The sequence below is a fragment of the Pezoporus wallicus genome, unplaced genomic scaffold (assembly GCF_028554395.1).
Source record: "Pezoporus wallicus isolate ANWC-B61680 ecotype Strahan unplaced genomic scaffold, APGP_CSIRO_Pwel_v1 contig_5261, whole genome shotgun sequence".
NCBI classification, from domain to species: domain Eukaryota; kingdom Metazoa; phylum Chordata; class Aves; order Psittaciformes; family Psittacidae; genus Pezoporus; species Pezoporus wallicus.
Window position 1 is genome coordinate 6753562 of NW_026642423.1, and position 20159 is coordinate 6773720.

The following is a 20159-nucleotide window of genomic DNA, read 5'->3' on the forward strand; positions in this document are numbered from 1 at the left end:
TGGCACCCACCACTTCCTTACCTGCTCTTCTTGGCACCGGCTTTCAGTGGGAGCTGTGAAGAATGGGGTTGGCACCAGCAGTGCAGCCTTGTTACCATTGCTGCAAGCCAAATGCCAGGGCAGAGCAGGCGAGTGGGGACTGTGGACTGCTCAGGGGCAGAAATTGGAAAATAAAACCTTGCGTTATAGACAAGCTGCCTGTCTGTCACATGGCAGAAAAACAGTGCTGCTGCTGTCTCCCATCCCATCAGAAGTCCAGTGTTCTCAGTCCTGCCCCAGCCTGCCCAGGTGCTCTGGCTTTGTCAATTGAAAATCCTGGGACCAAATGGATCAAGAGAGTGTAATCTGAGGGGTTTCATCTTAAAACAGCTGATCTGCACTTTTTCAGGCTGCATCCCAACCTTTCTCTCCCAAACTTCAAAGTTTGGGAGTGATGATGCGCTGAGGAGCAGTCAGAAAGGTTAACAGAATGAAAATACTTTCTCCATGGCATAGATTCTGGCCAGATGTTGGTGCCCACGTGTATTGTGTAAAGCACAGACAGCAAGGCCAGGGATACTGGCAGTGCAGGGAACGCGAGTAAGAAATCTGGTGCGTCCCAAATGTATCATTCTATTATGTGCAGGCAGATACTTGAAGCAGCCAGCTTTGTGTTGGAGAGAAGTGGCTGAACACCTTAAAATTCACCAGAATGCTTTCTGGACAGAAAAAAATGCATGTAGGGAAAATCGTTCAGCCTATCGGTGTGTGCAGCAACTTAAATGGGAGAGCAGAGCACTGGAGGCTACTGGCTTCCCTCCCTGGTAATACCCATCTCCAGATAGTTTCAAAAATTGCTTGTATGAGATGATGTCCTAAATTGCATGATTATATAAGATAATATATAAAGTATTAAATAGTTCTTCACCATCTTTCTTAGCCTGATACTTGAAGTATTTCATGGCTTTTTGTTAACACAACTACTTTCTCGGTATACTTACTTATAAAACCCCTCCTAGCACATAGGAGCTTGCAAGTAAGTAATTTGTTTCTTGGTTGCCTATGTAAAGTCTTCTCAACCAAATAAGTCAGTTGACAGCTGCAGCTTATTGTTTGTCAGTTATAATTCAGGCTTCTGTTAATAGATAGATAGCATTATGTGTAGCATTTACTTCTACCTGTAAAGACTGGAAATGTTGCATGGCAAGCAGAGCTGCCACCTTCCAGGTGTCCTTGAGAGGACAAGTACCGAGGTACGTGGGGAATTTTTTGGCGACGGTGGTGTACTTTATAAACTACACACTATTTTTAATTTTTTTTTTTTTTTTTAATAGGACATAGACACAGAATAATTTAAGCTGTTCAGTTATACCAGTATATTTACCCACAGTGCCACGAGGCTTTGTCAGCTCTGTTGAGGCTACCCTTTCAGGGCAAGTGGGTGCACAAGAGGGACCCGGGGGATGTTCAGGGTGCAGGCAAGACCTTGCTGCTCTCTGTACTGGGTACGGCATAGCACCAGTGTGGTCAAGCAGCTGCCTGTTGATGCTGGTCAAGAAAGGGATGTTTCCGTTTGCAGATTCAGTATCATCTCCTACACAGCTTACATATGATCACTAGCCAGGTGCAGCAAAAATAAAACAGAGACACTTTACCAGTGAAACAGTGTTTAATATAGTTAAATTACTTAAATAGATTTCAATTTCCATGGGAAATCATAACTGTATCCATTTTTGCAAGATCCAGAGTAAAGAGTGTGTGAATACCCCTTGAAATGATCATGACACACTGTCAACAATCACAGCTAGAGATACGGGGGACTTGAAATTTCATTGACAACACAACTTTATAAGATGAATCAAAAGTTAAGGAGACCGCAGACTTTCATAAAGCAGAAAGCAAACCTAAAACCGAGTTTATGGCATGAAGGTAATGAATCTGAGTGAGGGGGCAAAAAGGGATGGAAGGTGGAGAGGGGAAGAAAGGTGTAACAGCGTGATGCAACAGAAATATTTTGCAAACCAGGGAAGATGTAAAGGAGCAAAAGTATAGTACAAGGGCAGACTTGGCAGTTTTACAGAAGTCAATATACTATACTTTTCAGAGATGTTTCCTAGTGGAAGGGAGAAGGAAAGGGGCGATGCCATTTAAGCTCGTGTTTAAATGGCTTAATGCTTAGGTTATGCTTAGCAGTATAGCAAATTAATCAAGACAGGCCCATGGATTTTCACTTCTTCTTGTTGAGTAGGAAAAAATAAATCACCACCACCATAGTGCAATCAGTAAGCTGTTAGTACTACAGTAATTCTGCCCTGAGAAGAGTGGAAAAGAACTTTATTAAATGTCAAAAGATTGGAGTAATTTTTAGTGCTAGCCAAATTCAATATCAAAACTCTCCCATCATAGAATATAAAAAATATAGCATTTTTTAAAATTCTTTTTTTTTTAATAAAATATCAAGGGATTTTTCTTTAATAGTTAAAAAAGGTACATAAATGATAACAGTGAACTATTCATAAAGCCCCTACTAGTGATAAAGATGTCCAATACAATATCAATGGCACTGCATTTTAAGGTTGACCACCTCGTATATATACACTTGCCATCATAACCTTTTTTGAAGATCACCTAATTCCTGAAAGTTGAAAATCTGTGACTCAGTTTAAATAAGTGCCTACTACAAGAAAGTCAACTGGATGCTGCAGGACATAGTTCCTTGTAATGTCAAATGGCAGTTATAATATCAGACAACTCTCGTATCAGCAGGATTCTGTTAAGACCATCTATGAAAAATCATTTTTTAAAACAAAAAGTTCAAATGAGCTAATTTGTTTTTCTTCTTATGAGAGCTCGTGTTAGCATTAGTTAGGAGATTTGCTTAGAGCTCTTTCTGACATGTTTGACGTGATACCGCCTCGGTAGCTAAAACTCAAAGGTCCTGTTTCCATTTGTTAAGATGCCGCCTTCTGCTTGAACGCTGCATGGAACAACTGTGTGACTACCACATTTGGGTTTTTCCTCTTCTTTGGGGTTGTAGAATTTTCTGGATTTTCATTTTAAAATGCGTCTGATTCAGGCTGGAAACTCACCTGTTTGTTCTTGGTTGATTGTATAGTGATAATCTGAAAACTGCCAAGTCTGTGTTCAGAGTATTATGCAGAAAAAAATTACACAAGAGTCTACAGGTTATATACACCTCCCACCACACCTTGGTGTGGCCAGCCTGCCTGCTAATTTATATATAATTTACAAAATATAGAATTTGGTATATCTGTTAGAGCTCCATGTTTTCGATATTACAAAATAAAAAATACAAAAAAACCCACAACAAATTTCAGGGGAGTTCCCCCCCACAAAGTGTCTCTTGTTTACATCTAGTCTTTCCCATGTAAACTAATATATACCAAAGAAGAGCACAGAAGACTTTTTAATAAATATGGTTGTAGAGCCATCGTTCTTTATCTTGATCTTCCCCTTCATCGGATGTGCCAGGCTGACTCAGAAGAGCAGTCATTTAGCCATGTAAAAGAAGGGAAAAGAGGGGGCCAGGGCTAGGATATCTTTTCACACTAAACCATTACTGATGCCCTTTTAAAAGGCCTTTTTGTGTGCTGCAACAGTGGGTGTCAGTTTTGAAAGCCATTCGAAACAGCTAAGAAAAGCACAGTGGTACACTTCAAATAGCTGGCAGTATGGGATGGAAACATTATGGGAGTGCAAATCCATTCCAAAATAATGCTTTGTAGTGAATCATACATTCCTTCAACCAAGTAAATGTTGTGTTGCGTCAATAAATACTTAAATAGCTTCTTAGATCATTCTGTGGTAGCAGCCTTTTTAAAAAACTCCAAATTTATGTCTTATCTGTGAATTCTGTAGTACACATCTTTGGTCGACTTAGCACTCAGCCAGGAACAACTCCAAGGTGGTTTCTTTCAATTGCCTTTTGTGATGGGTTGCCAAAGAGTTTGCTGATATCAGCTCTAGAGTCATGGTGTGAAATTTCAACTGTGGTGCGTTTTCAGCTTCACTGCCAAAAAGTGATTCTTCTCCAATTCACAATCTCATGTAATGCAAATTCCATCTTTGAGTGATGCTTCAATCAGTGCTAACTAATTGGAGGCCCTTCGTTTAGAAAGTAGGTGGTCATTTCTCCTTTGCCTTTGACCTTAATGACCCCTCGATATTCCAGCTGATAGTTGTTGGCTACTAAAACCTGGTACATGTCTGTGGTTACCTGCAGAATAAACAAGAGTAAGCAGATGCTCGTCATGCCTTCCACACAGTGTTTTCATTTGCTTTTGGAGTAATCCATGCACAAAATTAAAGTAGGATCAACTAGTTTGTTTCTAAGTCAGTAGACTTTTCCTGATCAATCAGTAACTAAAAGGTTGGCACAAACTGCAGAACAAATGCAACCTTTGGAAACAGAAGCTACGTAAGTCACACTTGATACACAACTGGGGAGGTAAAAGGGGGAGGAATACATTTTTTGAGGCAGTCAAAGGATAAAAAGAAACAAATGAGTCACATTTTTAAAAACACAGCTGGCAGTTCAGTCTACTGAGATGCATTCATTATATCACTGGAGTGGTAGTAGGAAACCAGGTTAAGCTTATATTAAAAATCATCAAAAAAATACTTAGAAATTATACAGTGGATGTGCAGTTTAGAAGGGGTCATTCAGAGGGGTGGTTTTTGGTTTTTTATGAAGGAGAAGGTAGCAGGCAATGAGAAAGACTGAACAAATGAGATACAGATAACCTAGCCAGCATCCAAATTCTGTCTGCAGGCGCCACTCAAAAATAATCGCTTATGCTGCAGCATAACAGAGGTTTGAAGACCAGATTGCCTAAGATTATTTATTTATTGCAGTGTATTTTCTCACCCCTTTTCAGGTGGCTTTAAGTATTTCCACTTCTGGCTTGCCGTGGCTGCAGCATTGCTGTGCTGATTTGCTTAATTGTTCACAGACCATCTCATAGGAAAGTTTAAAGAGTGTTGGATAAATATTGATCCAGTTAACTGACAGCTTAATTGAAAAGAAGCATGGCTTCCTCTCTTAGGTTTTACATCAGTTTAACTGTTTTTATATCCCTTCAGTACTTTCCCAACAAATGATAGTCTCTTACTGCGAACATTGGCTTAGCCAACTTGGAACAGTGGAATTGAATCTCTGGAAAGGTCTCTGTCAGAAGGCCAAGGAGATATTTGATTACAAGATAGCTTCCGTTAATCCCTGAAACCATCCTCTTTCTCTGGTTACATATCCCCATCCCACTGATGCCTGGATCCTTGCTAGCCTCAGAACACATAGAGGATTATGAACAGAGAAGTGAATTACAGAAACACATATCTGAGTCAAGTCCTTGAAAAATAAAACAGCCTACAGCTGCATGCAGCTGAACAGCAAAAGCGGCAGCATGAGTGAGTAAGCATCACAGCAGGACTGTTCTCATAGGGCCAGTGAGGCATGTGGGGAAGGAAGGTCAGCTCAACACTTCCACCCCAAAACTGCAACTTTTTGACTAAAGGTTGCAAAGTTGGTCAAGATTAAAAGGCAAAACATGATGGTACCACTGGCATTCCTCAGCTGGCTTTTCCTTCAGTACTATGTATGTATATTAACTGTATGACATAAAGGAATAAAATGAAACCAAAATTCCAGTTCAGATCATGTTTCAAAACCCGTAAGTAAGTGACACAGGGCTGGCAATGTAAGTAAGTTATCCAGTGAATTTCTTACCTGAATCCTGTCAGGCACACCTGTACTGTCCATTCGGCTAGCTACATTCACTGTGTTGCCCCATATGTCATACTGGGGTTTGCGTGCTCCTATCACCCCAGCTACAACAGGACCAATATTGAGGCCTGGAAGGAGAGGAGAATCCCACAGCTCTGAGATCCACATGAAGCTTGAGGCAAGTTATTTTTCAGACAACAAAATAGCAACCTAAAGTTCATTTGTTCTAACTGTGCTTTACCTGGCATGTAAAGCTATAGCCAGAATGTGTGGAAAGAAACTTATGTTTCTTTAAGAAGCTTCTTTGATCCACTATGCCTGTCTGACTGGCAGAATGGGCTGGATCTGCTCAATCCAAAGCTACTCTCCAGTACCAGATAACAGGATAAGGTTTATTTGCTGTCTGGCTGCCAAGCAAAGTGCAAACTTGGAAGTCAGCACACAGCTACTGCGATGCTGGGCACCTGTGACACAGCAGCCTAGCAGATTTCCAGAACAAATACCACACTCGACATCATCACATTTCTTCTCCTTCTCCTGTTCTGTCTCTTTTCATTCCCTGACTGGAAAGACAATTTAATGTCCAAGAATGGCAGAGCTGAGGACCACAGAGGGTGTGAGCAGGGAGCACATCACAGGTAAATGAGCCCAAGCTCAGCTACCATTTAAGACCATGCTGTGGTAAGAGCACAAGTCCAGATGCCATTTGAGACCATGCTGTGGGTTCATTCCCCAACTGCTCCTAACTCTCTAGGGAGCCTCAGTAATAACGCTGCTATCCTAACAAAGCTGCTCTGATGTTTCATAGAAGCCAAAGTGGTCACCAGACACAAGACAACATCACTGTACAGCTAAGGTAACATCTATGGTTTTTACCTCCCTAAAATCCCCAGCTCAGAATAACCGCTAGCTATACTTAATCCCTTAAACACAGTGACATTACCTATCTTCATCTGGAAGTTGTTGAATGAATGTTCATTAATGTATTTCATTTGGTCCATTAACCTCATGGCAAAATCAGCCAGAGCTTTGATATGTGTCTTCCCTTCCTTGTCGTATGTGGAATCGTTGAGGCCTGATGCAGCCATGTATGTACTGCCGATGGTCTTGATCTTTTCCAGCTGCCGGAATTGGTCTTCACTTATTATCTGTTTCACAAGAGCAAAAGAAGTGAATAAACCTTGACAAACACATACATGCTGCTAATGTCCTCGCCACGTGTCATTCCTTGGTACAAGTACTACAAAGTACTGCGCAGAGCCTCCACTACTCAAAATATAGGAAGAAAAAGACTTAGATATTCAAAGGAGCAACAAGGGAATGAAAGGGATTTTAATGTGAAAAAAGTAGAATTAAAAGACATCTAGAGTGAGGAGAAATGAACTGTGGCACAAGGATTTCAATAAGCCACCTTCCTCCAGGAGCTCAGCAAAGCCCAGCTAAACTCATTGATTCGGTTCACTCTGTCCACCCAGACTTTCTGTGACTTACTTCATCAAAATCAGCAATGATCTCGTTGAGCAGTCTCAGACACTCCACTCCTTCGTTATTGGCCTCCAGCTCCACGTAAAACTCTGAGAAGTTGCTTATGGAGGCAAACATGACAGCCACACACTCGCAGGACTGGTAGTACAGTTCATCATTTCGCCGCTCCTGAGCCAAGAAATGGGCTGCCACGTCCTTCGGCAAAATGTTGTGGAGGAGGCGTCTGTTATAGGCCTGCAGCTCCTCCATTTCTTCCTTCTCTTCAGTGGCCTAGTTTAGGAGGGAGAGACAGTGATGTGCTTACTCTTTTGGTAACTGCTCTGGGGAGGAAAAAGCTGAGAATGAATTTGCAGGGAGTGCAGAAGCAGAAGAAAGGGGGAAACTGCAAAGGAGGGCAGAACCAGAGATACACAGAAACTTGTGTTTTGCAGTGGAAGAGGGTCCATCTCTGTGTGCACACATGTATGTAAAAGCAGGCACAGAATAACACCAAAATCCAATGTTATTGTATTTCTGGGCTCTGATCTGGGTAACCTCTACAAGGTCTGTTCTTTTTGGGGAACTCCACTGCCATCCTGCCATTCAGAAAAACACACATTTGGCTTTCCCAGTCAAGCACAACAGGTTTCAGGAAGAAAAAGACCATTGCTAAAATCTGATTGCATGAGTGTCATTAAATTACAATCCTCTCCCTGCCCCCCCTAAATGCTCATGTAGCTGTACTCTCCAAGCCTCACCTGATGAAGGGAGAAGGGATAAGCTCCCCACATCCCTTAACTACATGTTGGCATAAGCAATAATGACTTTGTGCTTGTGACTTTGCTTGTGGGTGCTGGTTTCTGAAACTGGAAATAAAGTTAAGCAGGAAAGGACCCTTTAGAAAGTGGTATGTCTGGACAGAAGAAGGAAAATGTTTGGCTCTGCCTGGGGACACAAATGCTTTGGCCAACTGAGCCCAGACCTGGATCAGGCAAGTCGGCTCTTCCCTCCAATTGTAAATGAGGATAACAATGTTTATCTGCTTCCCAAGGAGCTTTAATTAATTGGTGTTTCCTCAGTGCCTCCTACTCAAACCACTGAGACCTGTTATTAGAATGATGTCCTGCCATCCAGACGGTAAAATAATCTATATAAAATATTCAGTCCTGCAGTCGCCCAGCTGTGAGTCCTGGACAAGGCTGAGACCTGTCCTGCTTGCTTGAGAATCACATACAATGCCCCAGTATCACTCGTGGACACAAGTAGCAAAAACATTAACACTGCACCCAGGAACAGGAGCACAGTGTGGCATTATCTGTAGTGTCCTGGTTATCCAGTGCTGCTGCCTAGGGGCTAATGAAGGCTGGATATCAGGCCAGTTCCCACTGCTTAACAAGAAAGTGAATGAAAATGCAAATGTGAATCTTTCACAGCCCTGAACACAGCAAACTAAAGCTCACTGAACTCTGGGAAACAATTCAGGAGTGAATACAAGCCTCTTACATTTACAGATTGTGTTATATTACAGGTTCTTGCAACAGTGACAGGCTCAGTTGCCCAAAGTAATTACCCTCGATCTTCAGATCTACAACCCATTACTGTGGGGACCATTGAAAGTACATTTACAACAAACAAGGGGTTAAAGTAAATAACCAGGATAAGAAGCAGTGAGTATGCAAAGGACCACAGAAGAGGAGAGCCCAGGTATATGTCAGGTCCAGATTAAATTCAGGCTCTTTATAATGCTCCTCAACTTGATAGAATAGCTCAGTAGCTTTATATTAACGCCAGTGTTCCTCCAACACGGCAAACACCACTAACCTGGAGTTTCCAGAGGAAATCAAGCCTTGCAGTGGATTCCACTTGCTGGGCATGCAGGTACAGTGCCAGGACAAAGACCGTAATGATGACAGGGGTTACAATCTTCAGCGCGACTCGTGTCACTGCTGGAGAGCTGCAGCCAACGGAACAGCAGAATCTCCCAGTTAGTGTCAGAGTGGAGGAGCACAGCTTAGGCACGCTCCGCAGTTCCCACTTCAAGGCTAACCAACCTCCGAAGAAATGTCTTTTCTCTTTCTCCTCCAAGCATGTGTTTGGTAAATGGACAAACAATACCTGCAGAAAGCTGAGGGCTTGGCTCATAGGTGCTGATTTCTAAAGGAGGTCTTCGAAACTAAATTTAATCCAACTTCTTTAGAAGAGTTAGCAGCAATATAAAAGCCATTTTTTAGAAAATGGCCATACATGCTCAGCCACCACCATGCTTGGCAAAACCAAAATGCTGCCAGCTCTTTGGACTAGTCAGTGTCTCCCGCACTGGCTGCCGCAGCCTCCTAAGTCTAGAACTGTTCTACACTTACTGTTTCTGTAATTAGTCACTTCTTAATGGCCTTTGTTTTGTAAGTATTCTGTAAGTAAGTTCAAAAACCCATTAAGACACATTTCCATTTCTTCTGACAAGCAGGCCAATAAAACCTGTTAAATCTGAATTATAGTTCTACGGGATGAAAATACTGTTTTGATAAAACCTTTGACTTGTAATTACAAGTAAGCTGTATGAGGTTGTCTATAAAGCAAGTTGACACTTGTCCCACAGGAAAGAGGAAGCTCTGAGAGTAACTATATGTGCAAAAGGGCAGTACACAGTCCACTCACGGCATTTGCGCTGTTGCACCAGGTCACAGCCATGCATAGTCAAATACCAGACACTGCTGGTGAGCCAGCATGCTGATATTGCACCTTGTGAACAGAAAATGCCTACCAACAAAATCCCGTAAAAATATTTCATGCCAAAGGGACTCACCACAAAGTTCCATTTGCAGACACGCTGAAAAAAAACACAAACACAAGGTTAGAAGAGTGTTTGGCTCCCTCCAGCACTCGTCATGTAACAGCACCTTTGCAATGTGCCACCTCTAACACTACGTGGGGCTATAGCCCCTCAGAAGCAGAAAACTGCAAAGAGATGGGGTGGGGGAGAAAAAAGGTCTGAGCTACCCTCAAAAACCCACAGTGGCAGTGCAGCATGGTTAATGTGGCTAGAATATCTGAGAAGCATTAAGAGTCAGAAAATCATTTGGGATTTTAATGTCAGTGTAGGATGTAGTAGCGAATAGGAGGATGCTTGGGCACCTGTCACTACTTCATTAGGTCAAGCTGGAAAATTCGACCTAAAGAAGGAAGCTTTGGGCTAATACTTTATTGGGTGATAGCTCCTCTCTGCCCCGTTTATTGTAGCATGGAGATATGTTTAATTCCTTTAACTAGCACTACTGCCTTCTTCTGCAAGTTACTCATCTCCAGTTTTGTGCCTAGCTGTGGGTATCACACATGAGGGCACTGAAGAAAACCCTTATGTGGCTTGCTATTACTACTTACAATACTGTAAAGTACTTGTATGAAGCAGAGCTGCTGGAGAAGATGGAGGGTGTGCTTTTCTTACAGTGAGAGGATGGAAAAGAGCTTTCTGGTATGTAGTAGCTGTCTGAGTTCCTGACTGATTGCTTAGTGCTGCTGAGTTTCTTCTGAAGTGTGGGTGGCTGAGAACCATGTACATGGATCTCATGAAATACTAGTTAAGTGGAAAGAAAGAGATCAGTGGTAAAATTACTGTAGTGTCATTGATGCAATTACAGCTTTGCAGGCTACTAATGTGATACATCTTTAGCCCAAGAATCTCACAGCTGTCTCGAGAGCTTCAGGCCGTAGTTTTCTGGGGCTGAAGGAACCTCTCGCTATAGAATCAGAAATAGATACTATAAAATCATCAAAAGAGATACTATAGATCATCAAAATTGAAATAGCCGAGGGAGCCTAACTGGGCATAAAATTAAGAAGTAAAAGCACAGTTACTCTTTAACCTTGTTTGTTCCGAGACATTTTCTACAGCTCCAAGCACGGAATTTCTTCTGACATGGATTTTGCAACGCACCATTGTCTTGCATACAATCTCTTGCATACAATCTCTTGGCCAGCTCCAGCACAGAACATGTGAACTTGGACGTGGACCCAGTTTGGGAACCCTGGCGACAGTGACTCCCACCCTAAAGGTTGGATCTAGTTGGAGATGCTTCCCATGTGCAGCATGATCCCCCTGCTCCCTTGTATCACTACCTGGCCAAGAACAACTCACAGTGCCCCAAAATCACTCTGTCTTATGATGGGAGCCTGGCAGATCTCACCCTCTGCACTGGGGCTGCTGCTCACTGTGGGTGTTACGTGCTCTAAAATCTTCAATAGAGATTATGGAGTGCATCAAACCCAGTATTTACAGTAATGCTTTGGTAAGTGAAAATGCCCAATGCAAGCAGTAATGGTGTTACATTGGTTGCTCCCCCATGGGACAGACATTTCCAGCAGCAGATGGCTCTTTAATTACTGGAAGGCAACACAGAGACAAGCTCAGCAAATAACACTCCTGCTCATTAAGTGCACATTTTTAGCAGGAAAGGTGATTGATTTTGGGGACAGCTCCCATAGGACAGGGCATCTCCCTTCTTACAGCCACGATGCCAGGGGACAGCCCTCTAAATTACAAATTGCTGGGCAAAGCTCTTCGGGCTTTGCAGAAACTCAACTTGGAAGATCACATTGGTCCATCACATCTTTAAACCCAACTCATTAGTTCTGTGTTCTGCATAGGGAAAAGGTAGTGTGGTAGCTCTGTGCATCTAGTTATACTTTGTGTGTCACCACGCTGCTGTGTAGCTGCAGTGAAGTCTAGCAGCTCCCAACATACTATACTCAGCTTCTCAGTTGCTTGCATATTGGGCTGGTTTGTATACAGAAGTGTGAAGTCACATCTGCATTGCTTCTAATTAGTCAGTGTACCATAATGGCTGCAGAACAGACAGTAATTATGTAGAGGCAACGGGCACCAAATTAAAGTAGTATGAGGATATGTTGGTTTGTTTGTTTGTGATTTTTTTAATATCAGCTGGACAATAAGGTACAACTTTGAACTATGTGCTACATGCTGAGCTCCCATTTCCCACAACACACAAATGGACTGCCAGACATCGGGACAATAAATAGCTGTCCAGACAAAACAAATTGTCCTGCTTTCAGACGGGATAAGGCTAACTTTCTTCCTAGTAGCTGGTAGAGTGCTGTGTTCAGGATTTAGTGTGGGAATAATGTTGATAACATGCTGATGTTTTTAGTTATCATTTGTTGCTAAGTAGCGTTTATACGAAGTCAAGCACTTTTCAGTTTCTTGTGCCCTGCCAGTGAGAAGGCTGGAGGGGCACAAGAAGCTGGGAGGGGACACAGCCAGGACAGCTGACCCCAACTGACCAAAGGGGTATTCCATGCCATATGATGTCATGCTGTGGGGAAACCTGGCTGGGAGACACTGCTCAGGGACTGGCTGGGCATTGGTTGATGAGCGGTGAGCAATTGCATTGTGCATCACTTGTTTTGTACGTTCTATTATTACTATTAACATTATAATTATTTTCTTCATTTTCTGCCCCATTACACTGTCTTTACCTCAATCCTGGAGTTTTCTCTCTTTTACTCTTCCAATTCTCTCCCTCATCCCACTGGGGCCAGGGGAGTGAGCGAGAAGCTGCGTGGGGCTTAGTTGTCAGCTGGGGTTAAACCATGACACAAATGTAATTTGTGAGAGATGATAATACAGTAACACATAAGGCTATTTCTGGGAAAACATGCTAACCTTCTGCACTTTATTACTGACATTTGGATTGTGCAGTGACGTAAATTATACTTCTAAGTGCTGTAATTTCGCTTAGTGCTTGACTTACAAGAATGAAATGATATTTGGGACATAAAATGCTTTTATTTCACTAATTGTGTTAGAATAGCTTCTGCTGTTGGAATACATAACATCTACAAATAAAAGTAAAGAAACCTCATTCTCCTCATACCTCTTCAGGAAGCTCCATGGGGTTTCCTACATAATTTAATTCACTTGAGTTAACAAAATGATTCAGGTGATTACTGCCAATAGCAATAAAAGCCACACCTCCATTAATTAGTAATGGGCACACAGGAATGCTAACATCATGGAATACTTATGTGAAGGACAGAAGTGACCAGGTACATCTGGCTTGAATGTGTTAATGGCCATCAAAAAATTTGAGCAACTATAAAAGCTATTTCATGACATACAAGATAGCACTGGGAAGAACCATGGGAATCTTCTCAGCCACCCTCCTGTCTAATATAGGAGCAACCACAGCCATCATCCTTGACAAATTATTTCATCTAAATTGGTGCTTTCTAGATCTCTGATGGTTCTTTTCTGCTCTGGACTCTCCATTATTGTGAACTGCCTTCTTGCTCTAAACTGGAAAACGTATTCCAGGTTAGGCCTTCCCACTCCCAAGTAAAACAACGGCCTACTTGTCCCTTACCAGCAACTCTCCTTATTATGTATCTTAGCACTATGTTCATCTTTAGACAACACCATGATTCTACTGACTCACATTCAAGTACAATTGTTACCTACAAGAGGAAATCATCAAAACAAGTACTTCTTAGCACAACAATGCAACTCCCAGTGAGAAATGAAACTTGTGGAAGAGGGTGGGATTGTGGATGTGCCAACTTTCCCTCCCTGGCGTGACCTTCAGGAGTGGGGTAATCATGTCAATGGAAGAAGGTTGCCAGCATGATTATTGTGTGATCTGGTGATGACAAACTACCTTTTGTAAGTAAAAGGGCAACTGTCAACTCCCGGTTAGCCCAGGCCCTTCTGTTGGGAATTGTGCTGAGACCAGCTATGATACTGACTTTTCAAATGTGGACATGGGTCCAACAGCAAGTGTCAGGTGATCACTAGCCAAGCAACAAACACCACCATTCCACCACCCCATCTGGGTTTGCTATACCAGATGTCTGAACATCTCAGCGGTTCATTATCACATCCCTGAGCCAGCTCAGGTTTGCTAGAGGTTTGTTGGGTTTTGCCTTTTTTTTTTTTTAATTTTATGAGAAATGTCATTTCTATATTGGGAGTGTAATAGGGGGAGAATGACTAACAGCTCCCCATTTTTGGAAGAAAAAGAAATACAGATCCACTTGGATGCCAGTTATATTTTCTTAGTAGATAGCTCATTAGTCGAGTTCCACATTAAAGAGACCTTAAAGGGAATGGTGTTTTGCTACTCTTCAGAGGTGGAGAGCAGCACAAAGACTTTAGTTTACAGCCATGCCTTCTCTGGTATCATGCACTTCCCATTCTTGCACCGCTGCCTCAGCATTCGTATCCATCTAATGGCACACTGAAATCATTGGGTGAAAGAAATGATGTGAAGATTTTGGAAGTAGCACTTACTAGGTGTTAGCTGTAACCAGGAGATCTGCATTGTCAAAAAGGTTGACCCCTGGCACTTCCACAATGAGAACATATATAAATTCAATGATTAACATAAGGATCAGTTTTCCAATACAGCTGATCTGAAGGAACACAGAGCAGGCCAGGAGACTCAATAAGACACTGTAGGTAAAGTACTGCATAAAGACAAAAAGGAAAAAAAACAACCAGAGATGAGTGTCAACTGGATAAATCAAACTGAAAACAAAGGGAACTAAACAGAGGGATAGAAAGGGATTGGGATTTACGTAGTTGAGCTGACTGAACATGTAAACCTGGGGCTGCCTGTGGAATTCTCCCACATTACAAAACATTTAAGTGTTAAAACTGAACTGACGGAGAGGAAGACTCTTGCATTCTTCATCGGGTGTTATTTGCTTAAGAGGCATAGGGCTCACAACCCAAGGGTGTGATATAGGTTTGTCCTTGATGTAGATACTGAATTAGCAGAAAGCATTATCCAGTGATGCTGGAATAATTTGTCCAGTTCTAGACCTGAATTCAAATATCTGCACAATATATAGGACTATGGGTATTAGCAATTCACACCACCAGGACAGATACCCGCTTGAGGCCAATTGGAAAGTACTGACCCTGCTGGTGTGACATCAGCAATCCATCAGCAGGACACAAGCTGGACAAACTTTTACCAATGCCCAACACCACGACTGTTTTTCTGCCAGCAGGTGCACAAGTGGCAGCGGAGCTGTGGCAGCAGCTTCTGCCAATCTGAGAGCTGCATGCTTATCATGACAGTGCTTTCAAATGAGACTGCATGTGCCATTTACGGCTCCTGTGAAACCTAGCATGGATGCAAAATGAGCAGAGGCATGTTATTCAGCTCATCACCTTCCTGCTGTCAAATCTGTGATGATTTAAGTTTCTACTCTGTCTGGACAGGCCTATTTCTGGCAAAAAAAAAGTGTATCAGGTGCCTGAGGCAATCCATCCTTTCAGTTAAAAGCAAACCCCAGCTGAAGTAGAAATACGATTATGTTCTGAGCTCATTTATTAATAGTTCATCGCAGATATATTAAACCAGAGAAAATAACTTATGCAGTTTGTAACTTGATTCTTCAGTTTCTAGAAAATGGGTGGATGTTCCCTGTGGCTGAGGGGTTGCATCCCACCATTTGGGAACAACAGACAATGCCTGTACCAGGTCCAATATCTGACCTGCAGAGCGCAAGGGAGGGACTCCCCACTTAACCCACTGACCAGCAGGACCTGGTTCAAGGCTGCCATAGCACCCTCATCATGCAAAATGGTTGTTCCTTATTGCTTAAAATCCCTCTGCCCTGAACCAGCATTCCTGACAATCTCGTGATGGGCATAGACTGTTTCTAGTTCTCTGTTGTGCCAGTTTTTGGTCCTGGGTGTTTCTGCAGACATACTTTGTCTTTTGAAAGTCAAAGTAATGGTGTTCTCAGAAACCTCACTGAATCAGATAGGGATCATATTCCTGTTAGGTTAAATGGAAATGGGTTCAGTGGGATACCAGGACTTCCAGCAGCACCTTCAACATCTGGATAACAGATCAGCCATAAATCTGTCAGGTCCCCATAAACCCAGATGACCTTGACGTAAGTTCTGCTTCCAATCTAAATGGGCTTTTTAGCTTTTCAGTTTCCAGTAGATAACACATAGTGTCTACTCAGAGAAAAGTCTTGAATAGCTATGTAACAACTTGTTTTTATGAACAATTTGCTCTGAAGAGGCAAGATTTGTATTTGTGAATTGAAGCAGACCACTGTCAGGGCTGCTAACCTGCCTGACAACTGAACCTACTATACCCATAGTAAGAACAAGTGAAGTTTTTAATCAGGACGTAAAACAATGGAGGGAAGGGTTAAATCTATGACTAGACACTGTTTTTTAGTGAAGTGATTTTCAAGTAACACTAAGCACCCACAAACTCCTTCGAAATGACTTGCAGTTCTGCATGCCATTAAGGACTTCATGGAGAAAAGCTATGTCTCCTGCTGCAGGCAGGATCCAGCAATTATAAAGCCTACTGATTATTCAGCCCTGAAGGAACTTAAACATTAATGCGGTCTCATGACAATAACTTCAGACACTTAAGTTTGTGCGCAGTAGCCTGTGTCATTCTGTAACATCAGTCAGGAGCAACCTTGCTTTCCTCTGACTCACTGAGATTTGTCACACAGGTTTTATAGCCCCTTCTCAGATCAAGCTTTACAATTCATTTTTTTCAAGCAGTACCTCTGGAAAGTTGCAGTTGGGCAAAGAACTGTCACAGAATCCCTGCAAGGTGCCCAGGCTGTAATTGGAAGTCAGGTTGCTGATAAGGCATATGTCCACCTGGTCCAGGGTGATGTTGTATTCTGCAGCCATGCAGCTGGCAAGATCCACAGTACTACACATGAACTGAAGAAAAAGATTGCATTAAACTCAAAGGCACAGACAAAGAGAAGAAAACAAAATAGCTCACATCAACTTAAAAACCCCTTGGAAAATGGCTGTAGCAAAGTGCAAAATATGCAAACTTTAATCACCAGCTTCTGTTTTACTGCATGTGCAATGGCAATAGATTTATACGCCAAAATATTAATTAATGAAATCCAGGCAGTGCGGTCTAGAAAGTTAGTTTTGAGCTCAACTTCACATACAGCTTCACAGGCAGAGGTGCTATAGATATTATACATACAAGTATATCCTGCTGTGTGTGATAGGGTCCTGGTGTTGCTCTGTTTCTGATAATGGGAATTTCTGAGCTGATAAGTTTCCCCTGCCATCACTGAAGCTTCTGCTGTGGGTCCTTCTACAGGGAAGACTTTTGCAGCAAGGCTGAAAGGCTGATGTGCTGTGTTATGCTGAGGAAGCAGCAGAGGCCCATTCTGATCTCCTCCACATGCTGCTCCATTTGTCCATTCTGCTAATTTTTACACTAAGTAGTTCATGACTGCAAAGAATCACACATTATGCAGAAAAACAAAGCTCTAATTTCTGCATGGTGCTCAGCAACCCACACCAGCTCTTTGCAGGTGACTAAGGGGGAAGGTGGTGGGGTGTCAATGCCATTGAGCTAGTGCCTCACATTCAAGTACTTCAATTGTTTCCTAAGTCTTCACTATGTGTACAGGGAAGCTGAGGCAAGAGCAAGTTGTAGTCTGATTTGGAGTACTGTGTGCAGTTCTGGTGTCCTCAACATAAAAAGGACATGGAACAAGTCCAGAGAAGGGCCATGAGGATGATCAGGGGACTGGAGCACCTCCCGTATGAAGACAGGCTGAGAAAGTTGGGGCTGTTCAGCCTGGAGAAGAGAAGGCTGTGTGGAGACCTCAAGTACCTGAAGGGGGGCTATAGGGATGCTGGAGAGGGACTCTTCATTAGGGACTGTAGTGATAGGACAAGGGGTAACGGGTTAAAACTTAACCAGGGGAAGTTTAGATTGGATATAAGGAGGAAGTTCTTTACTGTAAGGGTGGTGAGGCACTGGAATGGGTTGCCCAGGGAAGTTGTGAATGCTCCATCCCTGGCGGTGTTCAAGGCCTGGTTGGACAAAGCCTTGGGTGATATGGTTTAGTGTGAGGTGTCCCTGCCCATGGCAAGGGGGTTGGAACTTGATGATCTTAAGGTCCTTTCCAACCCTAACTATTCTATGATTCTATGATTTTTAGATGTTTAGGCCTCTCCGTGCTAGTGCAAGTCAGTGCTGCCTCAGCTGAGGCCACAGCTGAGGAGCAGAAGGCCATGTGAAGTCTGTAGTTAACTCCAAGCTCACGGCTTTAACCCCAGGCCCATCTCTCCCCCACTCCGCTTCCCTTAAAAGATCAAATAGATGTGTGCAAGGCAGAGAATATTGGTTTCTTTAAAAGACATTCCGCCTTCAAGCCATTGGTACAAGTCAGAAACCAGCAGCTGCAGGGTTTTAGAGAACAGCCGAAGTCTCTCCAAGTCTGAAATCATCAGCAGTGTTCAAATGCAAAGTCCTGAAAGTTCAACTCAAAACAAAGTCTTCCCAGTCCCTCTTAGGTGATTACTGTGCTCAGAGCAGGACACAGCACTCTGCAGAAGGCTGGCACAAAGCCTGTGCAACACTAAAGTGCCACTCAATACCGTGGGTGTTAAATGACACATCAGCCTCATGCTGGCCCTTCATGCAGGGGTACACTTCAGGCTTGGCTTATGTACTCAGAGCGAAAGGATTTAAAAAAAACAATATGGGCACAAGTTGGTGCCAGGCATATAATAAGCCACAGGGATGTGGCTTTTGGGCTCCGATTTCTTTTCTATGCCCAAATAGCAAAAGGCAACTGATCTCAGGACGCTGTAAGCATTAGGCAGGATTACATTAAACCCAAGGGCTGTAATAAGTAACCATGATGCTGAGCACCAATAAGAAAACCATGCAGAACCAAAATGAAATAATGCACATACCATGTTGACAAAGGCAGATAGAAAAACCAGGATAATGGCAAAGACTCCAACTAAGGTACTATTGGTCCTGGACTGTACAATCTTCTTAGAAAGAGTCTGGAGAGGAGCTGGGAAAAGCTGCACGTGAGGAAAAAAAGAAGATTAAATACACGTGAAGAATCATTGCTTGTTTTGTAGATTACAACCTGCATCTGAGCTGCCCACATCCTTCAGCGCGGTGTCTGAGTGGATGCTGCGCAGGGGTTAGAGAATGATGATGGGGGATAGCAGCTCCGGGACAAGGGTGAGCAGGAACATGACCGCCTCATGGCAGCAGGCCCAGCTGGCTCACCAAGTCTGCTCAGTCCTTCCTAATGGGAATGATGGCTCCTGAGCCGAGATAGCATGTCTCGCAGGGCTGTGCTCATCCTGTCGTGAGAAGCAAACCACAAGCCATCTGCAACTGAAACAGCCGGGAGCTTGAGCCTGTGAATTACTGGATTGAAAATTAAAAAAAGCAGCAATGAAAAAATCCATGTCATATCCTTTTGATCACAGGAGCGTATCATAGCACTTTCTGGTGCCATTGCAGAAGCAGGCTGCTAAAAAGCCAGGCTAGACCTGTGATCTGTCAGACCCTCAGTAAAGGCGCTGGAGAAATCAGCTGGCCTCGTCTGGTCTATGGCACTCAGCACCACAGACACATGAGACTAAAAATAACCACTGGTAAGGACAATCACTGAGCTCCCTAGACAGACGGTCCCAGTGATTCACTACTACCAGAGCTAGTAGCTTTCTAATTGCTTTCTGACTGCAGGCCACCAGTGTGCTTTGCTTTAGGTGCTGCATTGTATTCTAGGTAGAAACAGTCTCTGTGTTAAAGCAGAGACTAATCAGGCACCCCTTGTGGCAAGGGTCACCTCTCAGCACCACATGAGGCCTCTCTCCATTGCATTAGCTACAAGAGAAGTCCAGAAGACAATGAAACCAATGCTTTCTCTTCACACGTCACCGCCGCCCCAGCACAAGCTCAGAGCTGGAGCAACAGGGGAAGGAGGCCAGGCAGCTCCTGCGCACGGACACATTCCCTCTGGAGAGCACTGGCCCCAGGGCACCCCTTCCTTCCACACCATCATGCCTGGGCAGGGGGGCTCTGTTGAACACTGACAAAGTGTTTTTCAGAACCCAACTCCCCTTTCCCTCCCGCCATGTTGCACGAATAACTAAGCCACTAGAGGGTATTTTTAGACACAA

The 20159-nt window shown here is 43.2% G+C and overlaps 1 protein-coding gene across 1 annotated transcript in view; it reads right to left on the reverse strand.

Moving 5' to 3' along the window:
• Positions 1 to 1629: 1629 nt before the first annotated feature.
• The window catches only part of ADCY5 (adenylate cyclase 5), a 225479-nt gene continuing 206949 nt past the window's right edge, over positions 1630 to 20159 (reverse strand). The window contains exons 13-21 of the mRNA XM_057430333.1: positions 18927 to 19043; positions 16749 to 16913; positions 14487 to 14662; positions 9990 to 10013; positions 9008 to 9140; positions 7214 to 7477; positions 6666 to 6870; positions 5726 to 5850; positions 1630 to 4216 (exon numbers count right to left, since the gene is read on the reverse strand). Coding sequence (XP_057286316.1) covers positions 4088 to 4216; positions 5726 to 5850; positions 6666 to 6870; positions 7214 to 7477; positions 9008 to 9140; positions 9990 to 10013; positions 14487 to 14662; positions 16749 to 16913; positions 18927 to 19043 — 1338 coding nt within the window. The 3' untranslated portion in view covers positions 1630 to 4087. The remainder of the gene's footprint in view (positions 4217 to 5725; positions 5851 to 6665; positions 6871 to 7213; positions 7478 to 9007; positions 9141 to 9989; positions 10014 to 14486; positions 14663 to 16748; positions 16914 to 18926; positions 19044 to 20159) is intronic.